This window comes from Mus musculus, chromosome 13, assembly GCF_000001635.26.
Source record: "Mus musculus strain C57BL/6J chromosome 13, GRCm38.p6 C57BL/6J".
Classification (NCBI taxonomy): Eukaryota; Metazoa; Chordata; class Mammalia; order Rodentia; family Muridae; genus Mus; species Mus musculus.
Window position 1 is genome coordinate 95,665,245 of NC_000079.6, and position 15,911 is coordinate 95,681,155.

Genomic DNA, 15,911 nt, shown 5'->3' on the forward strand with positions numbered 1-15,911 from the left:
AACTGTTCAGCAGAGATCGCAACCTCTGCCCTACTTGCTGAAGATGCTGCTACTCAGAATTAGAAAGTAATGCCTCTCATTAACTTTCCATAAGTTTTCACTTGTGGGAGGCGGAGACAATCAAAGCTGATTCGGTTGGATCTCTGGTAGGAGAAATCTGCAGCTAACAATAGCTCCAAAAAACTTGAAATTCAACTATCAATCAAAATTCCACTTCAGTCTGACAGACCTTGATGCATTTCGACAGTATTTTGAATGGAATTCTTAAAGTTATGTGTGTCAGCCTGAGCTAGCCCACCGCTATCATGAGCACCTGCCTTGGTGCTTTCTCGTGGGCTTTATACCTACTTGATTTCTTCCTCCAGCGCAGTTTTGAAGAGCTTGAGCAACAGGTATTCTTCCCTCTGGTTAGAGGCGTAATTGTATAGAGTGAAGATAACCGTGTCCATGAATTTCGTCGACTTGTTCTGTGGCATCTGGAAAATCAGCTTAGCCAGGTATGAAGGTTTGGTCTACAAGAGAAGGTGGGAGCCGTCAGCTAGAGGCTGATGTCTACGAAAGCAGAGCGTGGCATCTGATTCTCGGCTCTCCCGTGACTGAATGTGTCGTGAGGAACAGATGGGTCCTAGCACACAGCCTCTGGCAGAGATCAGCTAATATTATACAATGACAGTTTAGGAAGCTACATTGAAACATTATAACATGTTAGTGCTGCTTATTACATGGTTTGTTTGCTATAGTCGTCTTTTATACATTTTTGTACTTTTAACGACATATAATGTTTATTAGAGAGACACAGAAGAGGAGGTGGGCCCATAGAATCTGAACTGAGGAGAAAGGAACAGACTGAAGTAGCCAAGCTGGCCTAGAAAGATTGACAGGTAAACAGAAGGAAATACACACCATCTGTGCCTAGAAGGAGAAAGAAAAGGCCCTGCTTACACATGGAGACAGTGAGCCAGCCCGCCATGACATTCTCCAAAGAGGGAGAAAGAATAAGGCTGGGGAGGGTGGGGGTGGGGTCAGAATAGCCAACAAGAGAAATTCCAGAAAGAACATGAGTCAAAACAAGGACCCACCTGCCCCCAGCCCCCCCCCCCAAGAATAAAAGGAGTTCAAGAAATTGACAGGAATTTAAAGACAACAGAGTTCCAGAGAAGAGAGTGAAATTAGAGCCAGCCTTTGGTCTAAGCGTCTTCCTCTGGCAGCTTTGCCGGCTGGACCAAAGTTAAAGGAGAAAATATAGTGTATACAGAGAGAGAGGAATTCACACAGAAAGATGGGCCACTCTTCTTCTCACTGCTCGTGAGAAAAGACAATGGTCAATGTTAGTATGCTTGGCAGCTAAGACTCACTCAGGATGCCCTAGCTGCGTGGCCTGAAGGTTTCCAAGAAAAACCAGATCCTGGTTTCTGTTGCTACTCTAGTTTTGAGATCAGAGTGTTGGGATAAAGTTCTGTGCATAAAATACCCTGGACTCTATTTTCTTTTTAATTTAAAAACTTTTTTTTTAAATGTGTGCGTCTGCTTGCCTGCATGTGCACTTTATGTGCAGGTGTTGGAGACCACGAGAGGGTGTCAGATACCCCAGAACTGGAGTTACACATACCCCAGAACTAGAATTACAGACGCCAACTCAAGTGGATGCTGGGAGCCAAACCTGGGTCATCTGCAGTGCTCTTGGCCACTGAGCCATCTCTCCAGCCCAGGACAATGTTTTCCTAGACTGCTAGCCTCTTTTCTACTGATAACTAAATGTAGGTATCATGGTTTTAAAAGAATTTATTTCCCCGTGTAGCTCGTGCTAGAGACACAGACCTAAGCACGTCCTCTCCTGGCTGGACAGCTGTGGAGAAGAGTCCCGACTAACGTGTGATCATAGGGCGACAGGAATCCAGGCCATTTTCTTTCCTACCATTTCATCACTGGCCTTGGACTCAAGGAGAGGTAAAGGCCTGGACTACAAGCAGCTGAGGAGTTCCTCCGACTTAAACACTCAGCCACGGCTTGACCACTACTCTAAATTGGATAAGCAAAGCATCTCTGCTTAAGGTGGCCACAGTGGAGGTGGCGGTGGGGGCGGGGGGGGGGCAGGGGGCGGGGAGCAGGGAGCGGGGAGTGGGGAGGGGCTCTTCCTTTAGGGAAAGGTTGCAGGTCAGGAGTGAATTGCACAGGCAAAGGTAAAAGCACGGATATTTTTCCTCCTATGCTGCCACATAGTGGCCATCAGAGGCACATATATCCATTTGAAGTCATTCTCCAATCTGTTATTTAGTACTTTCCGTGGGGCTCTTGCATGCAGTGAGTTCTTCTAAGTATCCGATCCAGGGAACAACAAAGGTTCAGGCACCTGCAGGCCTGGAGCCACACAATGAACTACTACTGGCCCACCTCTTTGAGGGTGGGTGGTTTTCCTGCTGGTGTGGAGTCTGCTGCTAATGGCTTGTACTTGCCCAGGTCCCTCAGTGTGTAATCAGATTGTCAACAGGGAACAAACCAATAGCCAGCCCATCAAAGTCCAACCATAATCCGGTACCCTGGATGCCATGTCAAATTATGACTCATTCGGCTCAGAAAATAATGCCATGAAAATAATGACGTCAAAATAGTCCCACCTCTCTGGCTCTGGCTCCCAAAGGAGGAGGTCTGTCCCTGGCACAGATTTGCTTTTCTAGTGACTAGTTTTGTCATCGGTTGACATGAAACCTTTAATGGCATGCTGAGGTCATCATGATGAACTTCACGTTGCTTCTGCACATCACTGAGGTACAGTGCAGTTGTGAAGGGAGCGAGCCTGAAGGCTAACTGCCTGCATGCTGCCTACTGTTTATTGGTTGGGTCTGAGGTTTTTCATCTGCAGTATGGGAAGAATGCCATTCCTTATCCTGATGCTCAGGGCTAGGTCAAGAATTCAATGAGTTACTCTACATAAAGCACCTAACGTTAACGGTTAGTACTTAGTAAAGCATTTCCTAAGCTATTATTATAAATGTTATACAAAGCTGTTATTATGATGTTCACATAGAGCATGTAACTAAGCTGTTGGCTGGAGCATGGGCGAGGATCCATAGTGGGAAGCTTGTTGTTTATCCACAAGCCAGAGTGGAGGAGAAGCTCGCTCACCTGGAGGAGGTAGAACAGTTGCTGGTAGGTCTCCAGTGTTTTCCGTCTCTCCTTACTCAAGCTTTTAATTCCCTTGTTGTCAGTGTTATTCAGTATTTCTATTTCACCACCTTTTTTCTTATTCAGCTTTTTTCTGTGTGAGATTACATCCTGTGAAGAATTTTATGACATCGTTATTTTTACCTTGGTACACTTTATCATTTTCCTACACACACACACACACACACACACACACACACACACACACACACACACACACACACACACATTCTGTCTCTGTCTCTGCCTCTCCCCCCCACAACCTCCTTGGGTTTGAATAGGATGGCCCCCATAGACCTCAAGTGTTTGAATGCTTGGCCCATAGGGAATGGCACTATTAGGAGGTGTGGCCTTCTTGGAGTCAGTGTAGTCTTGCTGGAGGAAGTGTGTCACTGTGGGAGTGGGCAATGAGGTCTCATATACTCAAGCCCTGCCCAGTGTGGAACACATTTTTCTGTTGCCAGTGGATCAAGATGTAGAACTCTCGGCTCCTCCAGCACCACGTCTGCCTGCATGCTGCCATGCTTTCTGCCATGATGAAATGGACTGGACCTCTGAAACTGTAAGCCAGCCCAATTAAAAAAAAATTTCTTTTTCTTTAAAATAAGAGTTGCCTTAGTCATGGCGTCTCTTCACAGCAATAAAAACCAAACCAAGACCCACCACAACGTGCATTTTCTGTTTCCTTCCCCTGGAAACAAAGGAAGAGGGGACCTTGAAATTAAATTAAATTGAAGAAGTGCCCCTGGTAGATGAGTTCAGGCTTTGCCATAGGCTTTATCCAAAGCTGTACTTGTTTGCTCTCAGGATTTAATGCAGGCATCAGAAAATTAAATGAAGAAAGAGTACTCTTTTTAAAAACATGATGGTGGAACAGCTAGATACTTACATCCTCCAGGAAAGAGTCAGACCCCCTACCTCACAGCACAAGAACCTCAAAACAGAAACACACACAGGAGCAGAAATGACCAACCCCGAGAAAGGAAAACTAGCCAGCAATTTTGACTTTGGACTGAACAACGGATTCTCCACTATAATACAATATAAGTTACAAAAGGAACAACAAAATCAGCCATCATCAAAGCTAAAAAGTTTCATGACTTTCCAGGATGAGAGAAAATGCCTGCAGATTAGAGAAACATGCTCTTTTTCTTTTTCCTTTTCTTTCTTCTTCTTTTTCTTTTTCCTTTCCTTTTTCTTTTCTTTTCAAGACAGGGTTTCTCTGTGTATCCCTGGCTGGCCTGGAACTCAGAAATCCACCTGCCTCTGCCTCCCGAGTGCTGGGATTAAAGGCGTGTGCCACCACCGCCCGGCTTAGATGCTCTTGCAACCAAAAACTAGAAAGACTCAGAACTGAAATGCACAAAAAGGACTAGAGCTGGCACTTCCTGCATAAGATGTAAGATACACACATGGCTAAGAAGCACAGACGCTCAACGTTAATTTTGTTCTTGTTGTTCAGGGAGCATGTCAAAGTTTTCTTTTCCTGAATTTCTTCACAAAGTTCCCTTTGCTGATAGAAGTCATATTATTCAGGTAGTGTCTTTTCTGCTGTTCTACTGTAAGCCATCGCCTTGTCCCTAGTCTTCCAGGACACCTTTTAGTGGTTACATAGTATAGACGTCAGGCTGAATTCATGGTTGAAGTAGTTAATCTTCGGGGCAGCCTAGGGGGACTCCTCTGGCATGTCAATGAGGGTGTTTGCAGGGAGATGTAGACAAGGAGGGAAGATCCATCTTCAGTGTGATGGCACCAGCCCAGAGGCTGGGGCCTCAAAGGAAATAAAATAGAAAATGGGGCCAGCGGACCAGCACCCACGTTCCCCCTCTCTGCTTCCGGCATGTGGAGGCAGTGAGCAGCTGCCACACACTCCTGCTGCCTCAGCCCCACCCGGCAGCTGTCATGGCCTCGATGGACTGTACCCGCAAACTGTGAGCCAAGAGGAACCTGTCCCCAAAACTAAATTTTCAAAAGCAGAAAGAAAAGTTACTAATTCCTTGACTAATTCATTGTGGTTTCTGGTGGATGACAGAGGTTCTGCTCTTGTAGGATGATTGAATGATCTTGAAGGTAGAAATTTTGAATGGCTTTCTGCTCATTCATATAGGTGTGTTTGTAAGTACTGGAGCCTGGAATCGAGGTGTTCTGCATATATGCACAATGTATTTTTCCATACACAAAATTGTCTAGGATTGTTGCAGCTGCTGTGTGCATTGGGAGCAGACCACACTTGTCCTGCATTTTGCAGGGACTTGGACACGAGGCTCTGACTGCTCCACCCTTCAATGTATCAGGATCATCTGTAGCCTTCTTATCTCAGTCAATAGTGATTCTGGGAAAAGACCCGAGTCCCTGGCAGCCTTGCTGTGCTGCCTGCTGTCATCAGGCTGATGTACTTTCCTATTAGTACATTTCATATGTATTTCATACCTAATATTTCGTATTAGAACGGTGAAATACTTAACACAAAGGCCTTGGCTTTATTATAAAGGTATGTATGGGCATAGGTTTTATCATATGAGAGTTTCATTTCAGAACCTGTACCACCTTGAAGGATGCCAATCTTGTCAGCGTGGTTAAAAAGATTTACAAATACGTCATAGGCAAGGGGCATGAAAATGAGTAACTTATAACAAAAAATGATAAACCTTGGGCAATATACGCAAAATTCCCAAAGCGCTTTCCTGAACCAGTCCTCCTGAGCACACACACACATACACACACACACACACACACACACACACACACACACACACACACACACACACACACACACACACTTCTCTCCTGGGAGCTGAGGGAGGGGCTCACTGCTCTCTGACCTCCAGCGTAATCCTGTTCTTCACCAGCAGTCCAATCTTGATGTCCATTAGGTTCAAGTCCTTCTCCAGCTGCTGATTGGCCCTGATCTTCGTCACTACTTCTTCTCGTAGCCTGGCTACCTCCAGCTCCTCCTGGAAATCCAAGTCACTCTGGTCCAACAGGTACACGAACTTTCGGATTACTGTTAATGGTGGGTTTTCGGAGCCAACTGTGGGGAGAAGAGCAGGCATATTTCAATTCAGGATTATCATGAGCAGGATAAGCAGCTGGCTCTGCAATTAAAATATTACTACAAAAATACGCCAACCAACATATGCAGTCTGTGGTGTGGCTCATTCTCCATCAGTGAGAGCCAGATAAGCAAAGCCACATAAACAAATGCACAAAACTGATAATGCCTGGGCCCCACTGTGTTCTATTTATCTAATTCTCACTAGCCAGCCCTCCCCCGACTGTCACCAGGCTCAGACACTGAACAGACAGTACTATCTACGTCTTATTGATGAGGAAAGAAAGTTAACCAGCAGACCTTGGCTCTAAGACCTGGTGGCTGAACCAGATAGATTAAAATTCTGGCTGCCAGGAGCAGGAAGCAGTTTCTCTCAGCACAAAGGATCTCTGGGAAGGAGCCAGAATTAGGCAAAAACCAACAAGGAAAGACAAAGAAGAGGGGCCTCTAAGAGCCAAGCAGGAATCATCCCAAGGGTGACTGGGGGAATGCTCTACTTGACAGAAGGGCAAAGATCTTAGAAATTGAAATTTGGTTATTGTCCTTTTAAGCACAGACCAATGGGAGCTGCTGAGAACCCAGAAGCCAGCCTCAGTCTTTTTTTTTTTTTTTTTTTTGGTTTTTTGAGACAGGGTTTCTCTGTGTAGCCCTGGCTGTCCTGGAACTCACTTTGTAGACCAGGCTGGCCTCGAACTCAGAAATCCTCCTTCCTCTGCCTCCTGAGTGCAAAGGCATGCGCCACCATGCCCAGCCCAGCCTCAGTCTTGAGAGAATTCTTGTGCGGACATTCTAAAAGCTTCTGTTTTCATTCTTTGACACTGTGACACTTTCACGTGAGTCATGAGATCAGCTTTGAATCAACTGTAGAAACTAACCCTGGGGGGTGACCAGTTAGAAGCAGTCATTGGCAGAGTGCTGTCTAGCTTCTGTGACCTATCGGACAGTATGCCTCTTCAAGGGCCCTGGCATTCTTCCTTCCGGTTACAGCTTGATCCGGTCAGTTTGGCCAACACCTACTGACATACCAGGAACGCAGCATGGACCACAGAAGTCATCTATCTTTCCATTCTACTTTTGAGGATCTGTGCTAGAGAGATGACACTGGATCTTGTCAGCAGTTACCATCGTTATGAGATGAGACTGGGTTTCGTTTTGTTATTTTATCTTGAGACTCCAGCTGAGGATAGCCTTCAACTCTTGATCTTCTCACCTCCACTTTTCCCCCACTCTGAGGTAATAGGTGTGCACATTCCACGGGCAGCTTGTTTGGTGACTTTTGATTAGTATTTTCAAAATTTCCTACATAAACTTTTAATCGTTCAAAAGAGAGGGGGGTGTCGGGACTGGTAATAAACTGAACTTTTAAAATGTAGCCGTATCTTCTTGTCTGTGTTGTCTTGATAAATCTGTCAGACACGGCGTTTGTTCTGGGTTTTTGGGACAGCCTCTGCAGTCCATCGGCTGGAGAGAAGCATCCGTACTGGGTAGGAAGGGTACCCAGGCTCTTTCCCAAGGTGCCCGCTTACCTAGTGCTTTGTAGTCGTCTCTGGCTTTGCTTGCCCGTAACAGGGATTGTATTTTCACAATTTCATTTTTCTGCAAAAACATTGACAGGGGTCATGATCTCTCAGAGTCCCATTTGCTCCACTATTTTAGAAATTAAGAATTTAAGAATTTAAACGATCTAAAAGTAGACACTATTAAAAATCACTGATATTTAGATGTAGCACATTTAGCATCTATTTTCCCATATATTTTTAAGGAGTAAATAGATTAGCTACAAATATAAGCAGGACTATATAGAAGGACTGTAAATAAAGAAACCTGACATGGGAAAGGAAGCCCAGAACCTAAAGGACCCAGTCTATGGTGACAGTTTTATTCTTTGAAGATTCTGACATTTTTCTTATGGATTTTGATTTAAATATCAGCTCGCAGCCAGAACTCTTACAACCCATGTTAGGAGAGTCATGACTCGAATCTTCTCTCTTTGGCATTACTAGCCCAGGCTTTCCCTCTCACCATGTCCTCTCTATTCCTGACTCTGTGTGACTTCTGAGTTAATAGGCAAGCTCCCAATTATTGTCACACTGAGTTCTGAGGTCTGTTTATTCCTAGGTCATCACTGGCATTTTTTTAGTCAAATTATTCAATACCAGCATCCAATAACTATTGATTTAGCTCATTCTTAGCCCAAATGAAAAAAACCATATGCACGTGTCTTACATGATCTTCAAAATACCGCAGTCGTGAAAGATAACTCTTCCTTGCTGTCACCATTCGGAACCAGGACTGAATCTGAAATACAGTAGACCAGAGAAACTATGACGGCCAGCACACAATCCTCAAGATAGCCCACATTGCCTTCCTAAGACTATTATCTGCTGAACAGCCTTGCATTGCCTGTGAGTCCAGCACCCAGGAGACAAAGGCCAGCCTGGGCTACATACAAGACCCTGTTATCAAAGGAAAACCAAGGACTAACAGCTTACCAAGCAATAAATAGATATCAAAGCCTCCCCTTCATTTCTCACTTATTTGGTTGTTTTCTTTCAAGGACTTCAAAACCCATTATACACGACCATTAACCTCACTGCCTTAATAGGAAAATCCTGGCCTGGGCTAAATAGTTTAGTTTTCAACCCAATAAGTGAAAGTCACAAAAGTAAGGCAGTCTTCTGAGCTATAGTGAGTCAGTAAACCAAATTAAACTAAATCCAGGGCTTCTTTCATCATCCCTTAAGTGCAGCCAATATGCCTTAGTTTTTTAAAGCTGCATGTATTCATTTGTGTATTGCATGTGTGCACACGCATGTATGCCATGGGACACGTGTATGGGTTGGAGGACAGCCTGAGGGACAGTCTGCTCTCTTCTTCTACCAACTGAGTCCTGGGAATCAAACTCAAACGGTAAAGCTTGGCAGCAAGTGCCTGTATTGTCTGAGCCAGCTCCATCCCCAGCGCCACCCTTTAGGTTGCCATAGAAAAGCACTCAGGCAGTCTCAGTGGGATGTGTTCCTAACCATTTTCTGAGGAAATGGAAATATTCTGCAGTGGACACAGGACACTGTGCCTTGAAGGAATGAGAGAAGACTCAGTGGGTCTAGCCCTGTCATTCTCTGTCCTCACAATTTCAAATACCTGCCAACTTACCCATTACAATTTCTGTGTAGCCCTTACTATCATCTAGATTTACAAGTTGTTTACAAGTTCTTTCTCTTTTCTTTCTTTCTTTCTTTCTTTCTTTCTTTCTTTCTTTCTTTCTTTCTTTCTTTCTTTCTTTCTTTCTTTCTTTCTTTCTTTCTTTCTTTCTTCTTCTTCTTCTTCTTCTTCTTCTTCTTCTTCTTCTTCTTCTTCTTCTTCTTCTTCTTTCTTTTCTTCTTTTTTTTTTTGTTCAGTCCCTTTGCTTTTAACTAAGAGTAGCTTCCACAGTACCTTTTCCTTCTGTAGTTCAGAGCTATTCATTCACCGGTCACAGGCTTTGCATCTGCCTAACACCTAAACTTTTCTGCTGGTATGCTTGAATATTCTAAGTATTATTAGCAAATGCAATCAGAGGAACATGAGACCAGACTGGGTAGAGAAGAGACAGAATCCTAGCTTTAAAAATCAATTAGAATTTTCCAGACAAAGAGCTGGATACAGAAATACTTTCACATTTGATTCTTATAACTACATAAAGGACGTGAGATATGAGACCATCCTAGTGGTATATCAACTTGTAGATGTTCCAGTCCCAGGACTAACTTGTAAGGCTCACACATCTCTGGTTAACAGCTTTGCCTTCTAGACCCAGGACAAAGTACAAGGGAATGTGTAAGCCAAGCATTCGATATGGTGGAAAGCAATATTTACCTTCACAACAGAATCAACGTTACCAGCAAACACCTGTTGTCTGTGCAGATATTCCTGGCGTTGTTTGAACCCCTTCCAGAAAGCCTGAGAGAAAGAGTAGGTTAAGAGTGACTGATGACTGACAGGTAAGCTTTGGAAGCTACAAGCACAGAACACGTCTCAGGAGGCACCGGGTTGGGACACTTGACTGGGGCAGAGGTCACCAGCTTATGCATGAAACAGGACCAGAGTGGGAACAGGCAGAAATGGAACCCAATGGCCAGGTTAGCACCCAGTTTTCTACTTGAGAGCTTAATTTTACCAAGACTCTGCATGACAAAAGCAAACACTAAAAGGAACCCTTCTTATAGTATTAACTGGATTCTATTAACAGTACTATTTGGCCACCATATAAAATGCTTGAAAGCAGTGATTGATATATAATCATCTTTACAGTACCAAGTGCCCTATAGCTACTCTAGGAAGGCACTTCACTCAGTTGTGACTCCGAATCTTTAGAGATTACTGTATTTATATTACATTCTACAAAGATATTATATGATGTATCTATAATTGACCATTTATCATTTCATATGTTTCCACATAAAATTAGACTTATCTATGTATCTGTCACTATTTCAACTAGTTTCTCTCCAGAATGAGCTATTAATTTTTTAACCATGCACATTTCTAAATATGTACAACATATCTACCCATATGCATATCATTATGCATTAAAATACAAAGTGTATATGATGAATATATCATTTTCTTCCTTTTGATAAGAAGAGACCCAGTAATATCCCAGGGTTTGCCTCCTCCTCTAAGTTACACGAAAGTCTCTAGTTATCACATACATGAAGTATTTATACTAACAGACTCAGACAAGGCTTAAAGAGAAAGAATTCCAGGTGGTGGTAGCGCACACCTTTAATCCCAGCACTTGGGAGGCAGAGGCAGGTAGATTTCTGAGTTCGAGGCCAGCCTAGTCTACACAGTGAGTTCCAGGACAGCCAGGGCTACACAGAGAAACCCTGTCTCGAAAAAACAAAACAAAACAAAGAGAAAGAATTCTGACAAATTAAATGTAAGGCATATAGTATTCTGCTTCTGTATAGATAAAACCTCTGGTAACTCAGCTGCCTTAGAAAGTATAGACTGACTATAACTTAGCAATCTCCCTACAGAGAGGCATTAGGCTGCCACCATTTTTTTTTATTTTATTTTTTACAGAAAACAACCTTTATACATAAGAAACAGGAAAAATATGTATTCTATTTCCCCAGTAATGGAAGTCAAACCCAAGTAATTTTAAAGTCCCTAAAATTTTATAATTTTTCATATTACTATTTGTATATTTATATAGCTGTTAGTGTGTGTGTGTGTGTGTGTGTGTGTGTGTACATAACTTGTAGGAGTCAGTTTTCTCCTTCTACCAGACGGGTCCTAGCAACAAGCCTCTTTACCCACTGAGCCATCTTGGTGGCCCATTTTCATATTATTAAGGTCAGATGAACTTATTTTTATCAGAGTTAATGACCTTTTATTTGTTTAAGGACAAGATAAACAAATTATGTGACTTAGCTAGCCCTGTATTCACAATTCTTAGTCTCCCAAGCCCTCAGATTGCAGGTATGTGGCACTATGCCCAGATTCAAGAGGGTTCTTTTTTGTTTAAAAAAATGAGAAATATAAAAAATAGTTATTTATTTCAGGTGGTGGTGGCACATGCTTTTAATCCTAACACTCAGAAGGCAGAGGCAGGTGGATCTATGAGTTTGAAGCCATCACGGTCTACAGAGTATGTTCCAGGACAGCTAGGGCTACACAGAGAAACCTTGTCTCAAAAAACTAAAAGTAGTTATTGCACAAGGGAATCAATTGACTAGTTACAAGGTTGAATGTTTTTCTGTATGTCAAAAATAAAAATATATTAAAGATGTTATTCACATTATCTAAGTCTTAAATTCACAGGGGTCAACTAAAAAAGAAATAAAAGACTTCAAATTATATACTATATTTTGGGATATTTTAAAATACATCATTATAAAGATGTCAAACTCAAAAGACCCCCCCCAAAAAAAAACATTTTTTTTAAATCAACACTTAAAAAAAAATCCATGCTAGAGAGATGATTCAGGAGATAAGAGTACTGGCTGCTCTTCCAGAGGACCCAGATTTGGTTCCCAGCACCCACTTGGTGGCTTAATAACCATTAATAATTCTAGTTACAGGGGATCTGATGCCTTTTCTTCTGGCCTGCAGGGGCACCAGCAAGCACATGGTGCATAGTATAACCTGGCCAAAGACTCATACAAATGAAGTTAAAGAAAAAAAAGAAGAAGAAAAAAAAAAAGACCCTCCAAACATAAACACACCAAAGCAAATCAAACCAAAATTTAAAGAAATAAAACCAAACAAACTTAAGAGTTTAACACAATTGTTAAAAATATTGAAAAATGGGTTTAGAAATTTTCAAATGACTTCATAATATTGGTTGGTAAAGATGAGTTTCTGTGTAAGAAGACAGGACCTGAGGAATTTATTGGCACAGGCAGGTTGGGATTCAACAGGACCACGGAGGCTTGGGGTTCTGTAGCTCTGATGCTTTGTGCAATGAGCATGCTGGAACGTGGCTCACACTGTGAGCAGTAAAGATGTAAACAGCCACAGCTAAAGGATTCTTAATCACGTGACCATTTAGAAATGCTGCCATGGGACTGCGGCAGGGTGGCATTTCTGAGATGAGAGGAGAAACTGCTGTCGGATGTCATCAGCAAGTATTCACAAAAATGGATCATCAACGTGATGGAGACAGGGAAGTGTTTCCAACTGCGCCAATCACTGGGACTCCACAAGAGTGTGGCTGTCAAAAGCCAAGAAAACTCTCAACAGTTCATACGTTTGGTGGGTCTTGCAGGTACAATTATGTGAAAAAAAAATATATATATAATGTATATGTAATACACACACACATACACACACTAGACCTCCTCAGAATCTTTCTGTTAGAAATATTCATTGCTACCTTCTACACAAAGGTGACTGAGTTAGTGGATATTTTATCTTTACGGGAGCAGAAATACTATCGAGAAGGCTAAGCTGACTCCACAACAGGCTTCAGATTAGTTCAGGAGATGAGGCCTAAATCCTTGTTTCCAAGAATGAGGCAAGTCCAGGTAAGTCCTGCCTTCAGAAGCTGCCCACCACCTGGTCTGAGGCAAGGACAATGGGTCAGCAGCAGTTTCCAGACCTCCCCAGCAACAGTTTCCAGCCCCCACACCCTGGTAATTTAATGTCCCTAGAGATGGGAGTAAGACAAAGGTCACCTACCCCAGAATCCCCAAATGTGCTTTAAGTCAGCCTGAGAGCTCACTTGGTTGTGTCTATTTTGGTAATTGGGAGACCCCAACATGCTGGACTTTTGTAGAATAAAATACTCTTTGTGTTTACCAACTATTTTGAGTCTGGAGTATCATTCTTTGGCAAACTATGGACCCTTAAGCTATATATGCTTTAGATTTAATTTGTCAAAATTCTCCATTTCTCTCTCTCAGCTTTGAAGTTTTCTATCCAGTATGTCTGCCTCTGTCCACGCTCATAAACTGCAAGATCTTCCAATAAACAAGCATGGGTCTAACAGTGGAGCAAAGAAGCTGTTATGATGTAAAAGGAGACAAAAGTTTAAATCATAAAGCCAGTTAGAAACAGCTTTTTATATAGTAAAACTGTTTTCTTAGCTGCTATGGGAACTTGCAGGAAAAGTTACAGTAGCCACCTTATTCTGTTTTCTGGTGCTATAAATATATTTACTGTGTGATGTTGAAATACTGGTGACTACTCCTCTTCTTTATATATCTTCAATGTTAATCTCCAGAAAACCAGAGGTGCTGAACCAGCTGCCCCGCTTGATAACGGGTACCCCAAACTCTAATCATGATGCTAATGCCATTGTTGTACAGGGGGGCTAGGAAACTGAACAATTCCTTCCCGTCTTTCTAATGTCTGGCAAACGCACAAGGCTAAGTGTATTAGGTCAGCACCAGGGATGCCCTTAAGGGGACTCCCCTACTTTGCATCCCTCAGGCTCTGAAGTTGCTTCACACAAGCCATTTCTTCTTTTGGCTTGAATGCTTGTGGCCTTCCTCCCTTAAAGTTCAGTAAGTAACTCCTAGGGCCGAGATTTAAATTTATGCTTTACTTCTGTGCGTGTCACATCTGTACGAATATCTGTAGAGGCCTAAACAAGGTGTTGGGTCTCCTGGAGCTATAGTTATAGACAGATGTGAACCATATGACATGGATGCTGGATCCAACCAGAGTCCTCTGGAAGAGCAGTAGTGCTCTTAACTGATAAGCTATCTCTCCAGCCCACTCAGCCTTTCCTAAGAGATGTAACCCAGTTTTCATTAGTCAGGGGAAAAGCTTTCCACTGTAGTTATATGTTTGTCCTGTTGGATAATTTTTCTTTCTTTTTATCTCTTCCCACAGAAACAGCAGCGATCCCCACCATGTGCCCTCTGAGTCACGTCTCCCACCTCATCAGGGACCAAACACTGAGCACTTGAGAGCTGCACACCAGGGGATGTCTTCAGTGGGAACTATGCAGTTCAAGCCTCACAGTCCTGCCAGGCATCAGGATTTTTACATGACGAAATGTCCTCCCAACTTCAGGCCTGTTTGAATACTTGTCAATGTCTATCTTTCACTCTGAACTTTCAATCATTTACACTTGATGATGTCACAGTTTCCTTTACTTGCCATGGTTGTTACTGATCCATTTGCCCCACCCTGCCGCACACACATTGCTTCATTATTAAATTCCTTGGGAATTACAATATAAATTTTTCTTGAAAAATATCAATGTTTACTTCACTTACATTTTATAAATTATATTCATTTTCTATATAGTTGATGTAAATAAAATTTCCTTTGCTTATGATGATTTTTTCTGGCTTACTTTTTTTTTTTTTTTTTTTTTTTTTTTGGTGTTGGGAACCGGACCCAGAACTTCAGGAATGCTAGTAAACACTCTACCACTGAGCCATACACTCAGCCCTAAACAATTCTGTTAGAGACTTCTAATTGTTCTAAGACTGGGTGATTTATTGGGGGCGTAGTGTAGAGTAGTTGCCTAGCATACACAAGGCAGTGGGTCCAACTGCCATCACTGGGAACAGTGGCTTCCCTCCAAAGGTGTTGATTGGACACCTTCTGATGAACTCCAAATACAGCTTGGATCTGGCTGGCATGGGCCAAGAAGATTTGGTTCTGTATTCTCCTTCAAAAATTTTAAGACTATATGTCTGGGTCAGTCACCTGTCTAGAAAGTGTAAATTGTTTTGTCTAGGTGGAAACCTTCCAGTATTTCTTTAATGAGACATCTATTAGCAACTTTGCTGAGAAATTAGGTTAACATGATGCTTTCTGCCTCCTGGTCATTTGGTTTTATGGGTCAGTGGATTCACTTCTGGGCTGCATCAGTGTAATTACCTCACTGTTAGACATCATGGGATTGATGTTGGAAATTCGTCAGATGGAAGGAAAGAAGGCAAGATGGAGGAGTTTTGAGTTTAGTGACAATCCTAAACTACGGCTGAGGTAGAGGAGCAAGGCCCCACCTGATCATTTCAGTCCTAAAACAGCACTCTGGTAACTTCCGCATTGGGTTCCACTACAAAGGACAATCAATCTCTAAGGGTGAGCTCTTCAGGCAGAGTCCCAATTGCAACATTGTATCAAGACTGGAGAGCTCAGGGCTGGTCCAAATTGTATCACATTGGTTGATATTTTGGATTTTGTACCTAATTAGAGTTAGCTTTTAGGGGTTTAGATGATTCTATTTTTAGGCTATGTTTTCAAC

General features: G+C 42.5%; 1 protein-coding gene and 1 long non-coding RNA gene across 4 annotated transcripts in view; one reads left to right on the forward strand and one right to left on the reverse strand.

The window, feature by feature from the left end:
* The window catches only part of Iqgap2 (IQ motif containing GTPase activating protein 2), a 265,104-nt gene that overhangs the window by 38,068 nt on the left and 211,125 nt on the right, over nucleotides 1–15,911 (reverse strand). For 2 of the 3 annotated variants that reach the window (XM_011244681.3, NM_027711.1), the window contains exons 18-23: nucleotides 10,070–10,153; nucleotides 8,441–8,512; nucleotides 7,741–7,810; nucleotides 5,985–6,193; nucleotides 3,124–3,273; nucleotides 349–512 (exon numbers count right to left, since the gene is read on the reverse strand). In XM_011244681.3, coding sequence (XP_011242983.1) covers nucleotides 349–512; nucleotides 3,124–3,273; nucleotides 5,985–6,193; nucleotides 7,741–7,810; nucleotides 8,441–8,512; nucleotides 10,070–10,153 — 749 coding nt within the window. Of the gene's footprint in view, nucleotides 1–348; nucleotides 513–3,123; nucleotides 3,274–5,984; nucleotides 6,194–6,296; nucleotides 6,337–7,740; nucleotides 7,811–8,440; nucleotides 8,513–10,069; nucleotides 10,154–15,911 lie in introns of those variants that run through there. The other variant, XM_011244682.1, reaches the window with a different exon arrangement.
* Gm33074 lies at nucleotides 6,893–14,993 on the forward strand. Its single transcript, XR_382776.3, has 2 exons — nucleotides 6,893–7,447; nucleotides 14,540–14,993. It is a non-coding gene; the product is annotated as a predicted gene, 33074 (long non-coding RNA).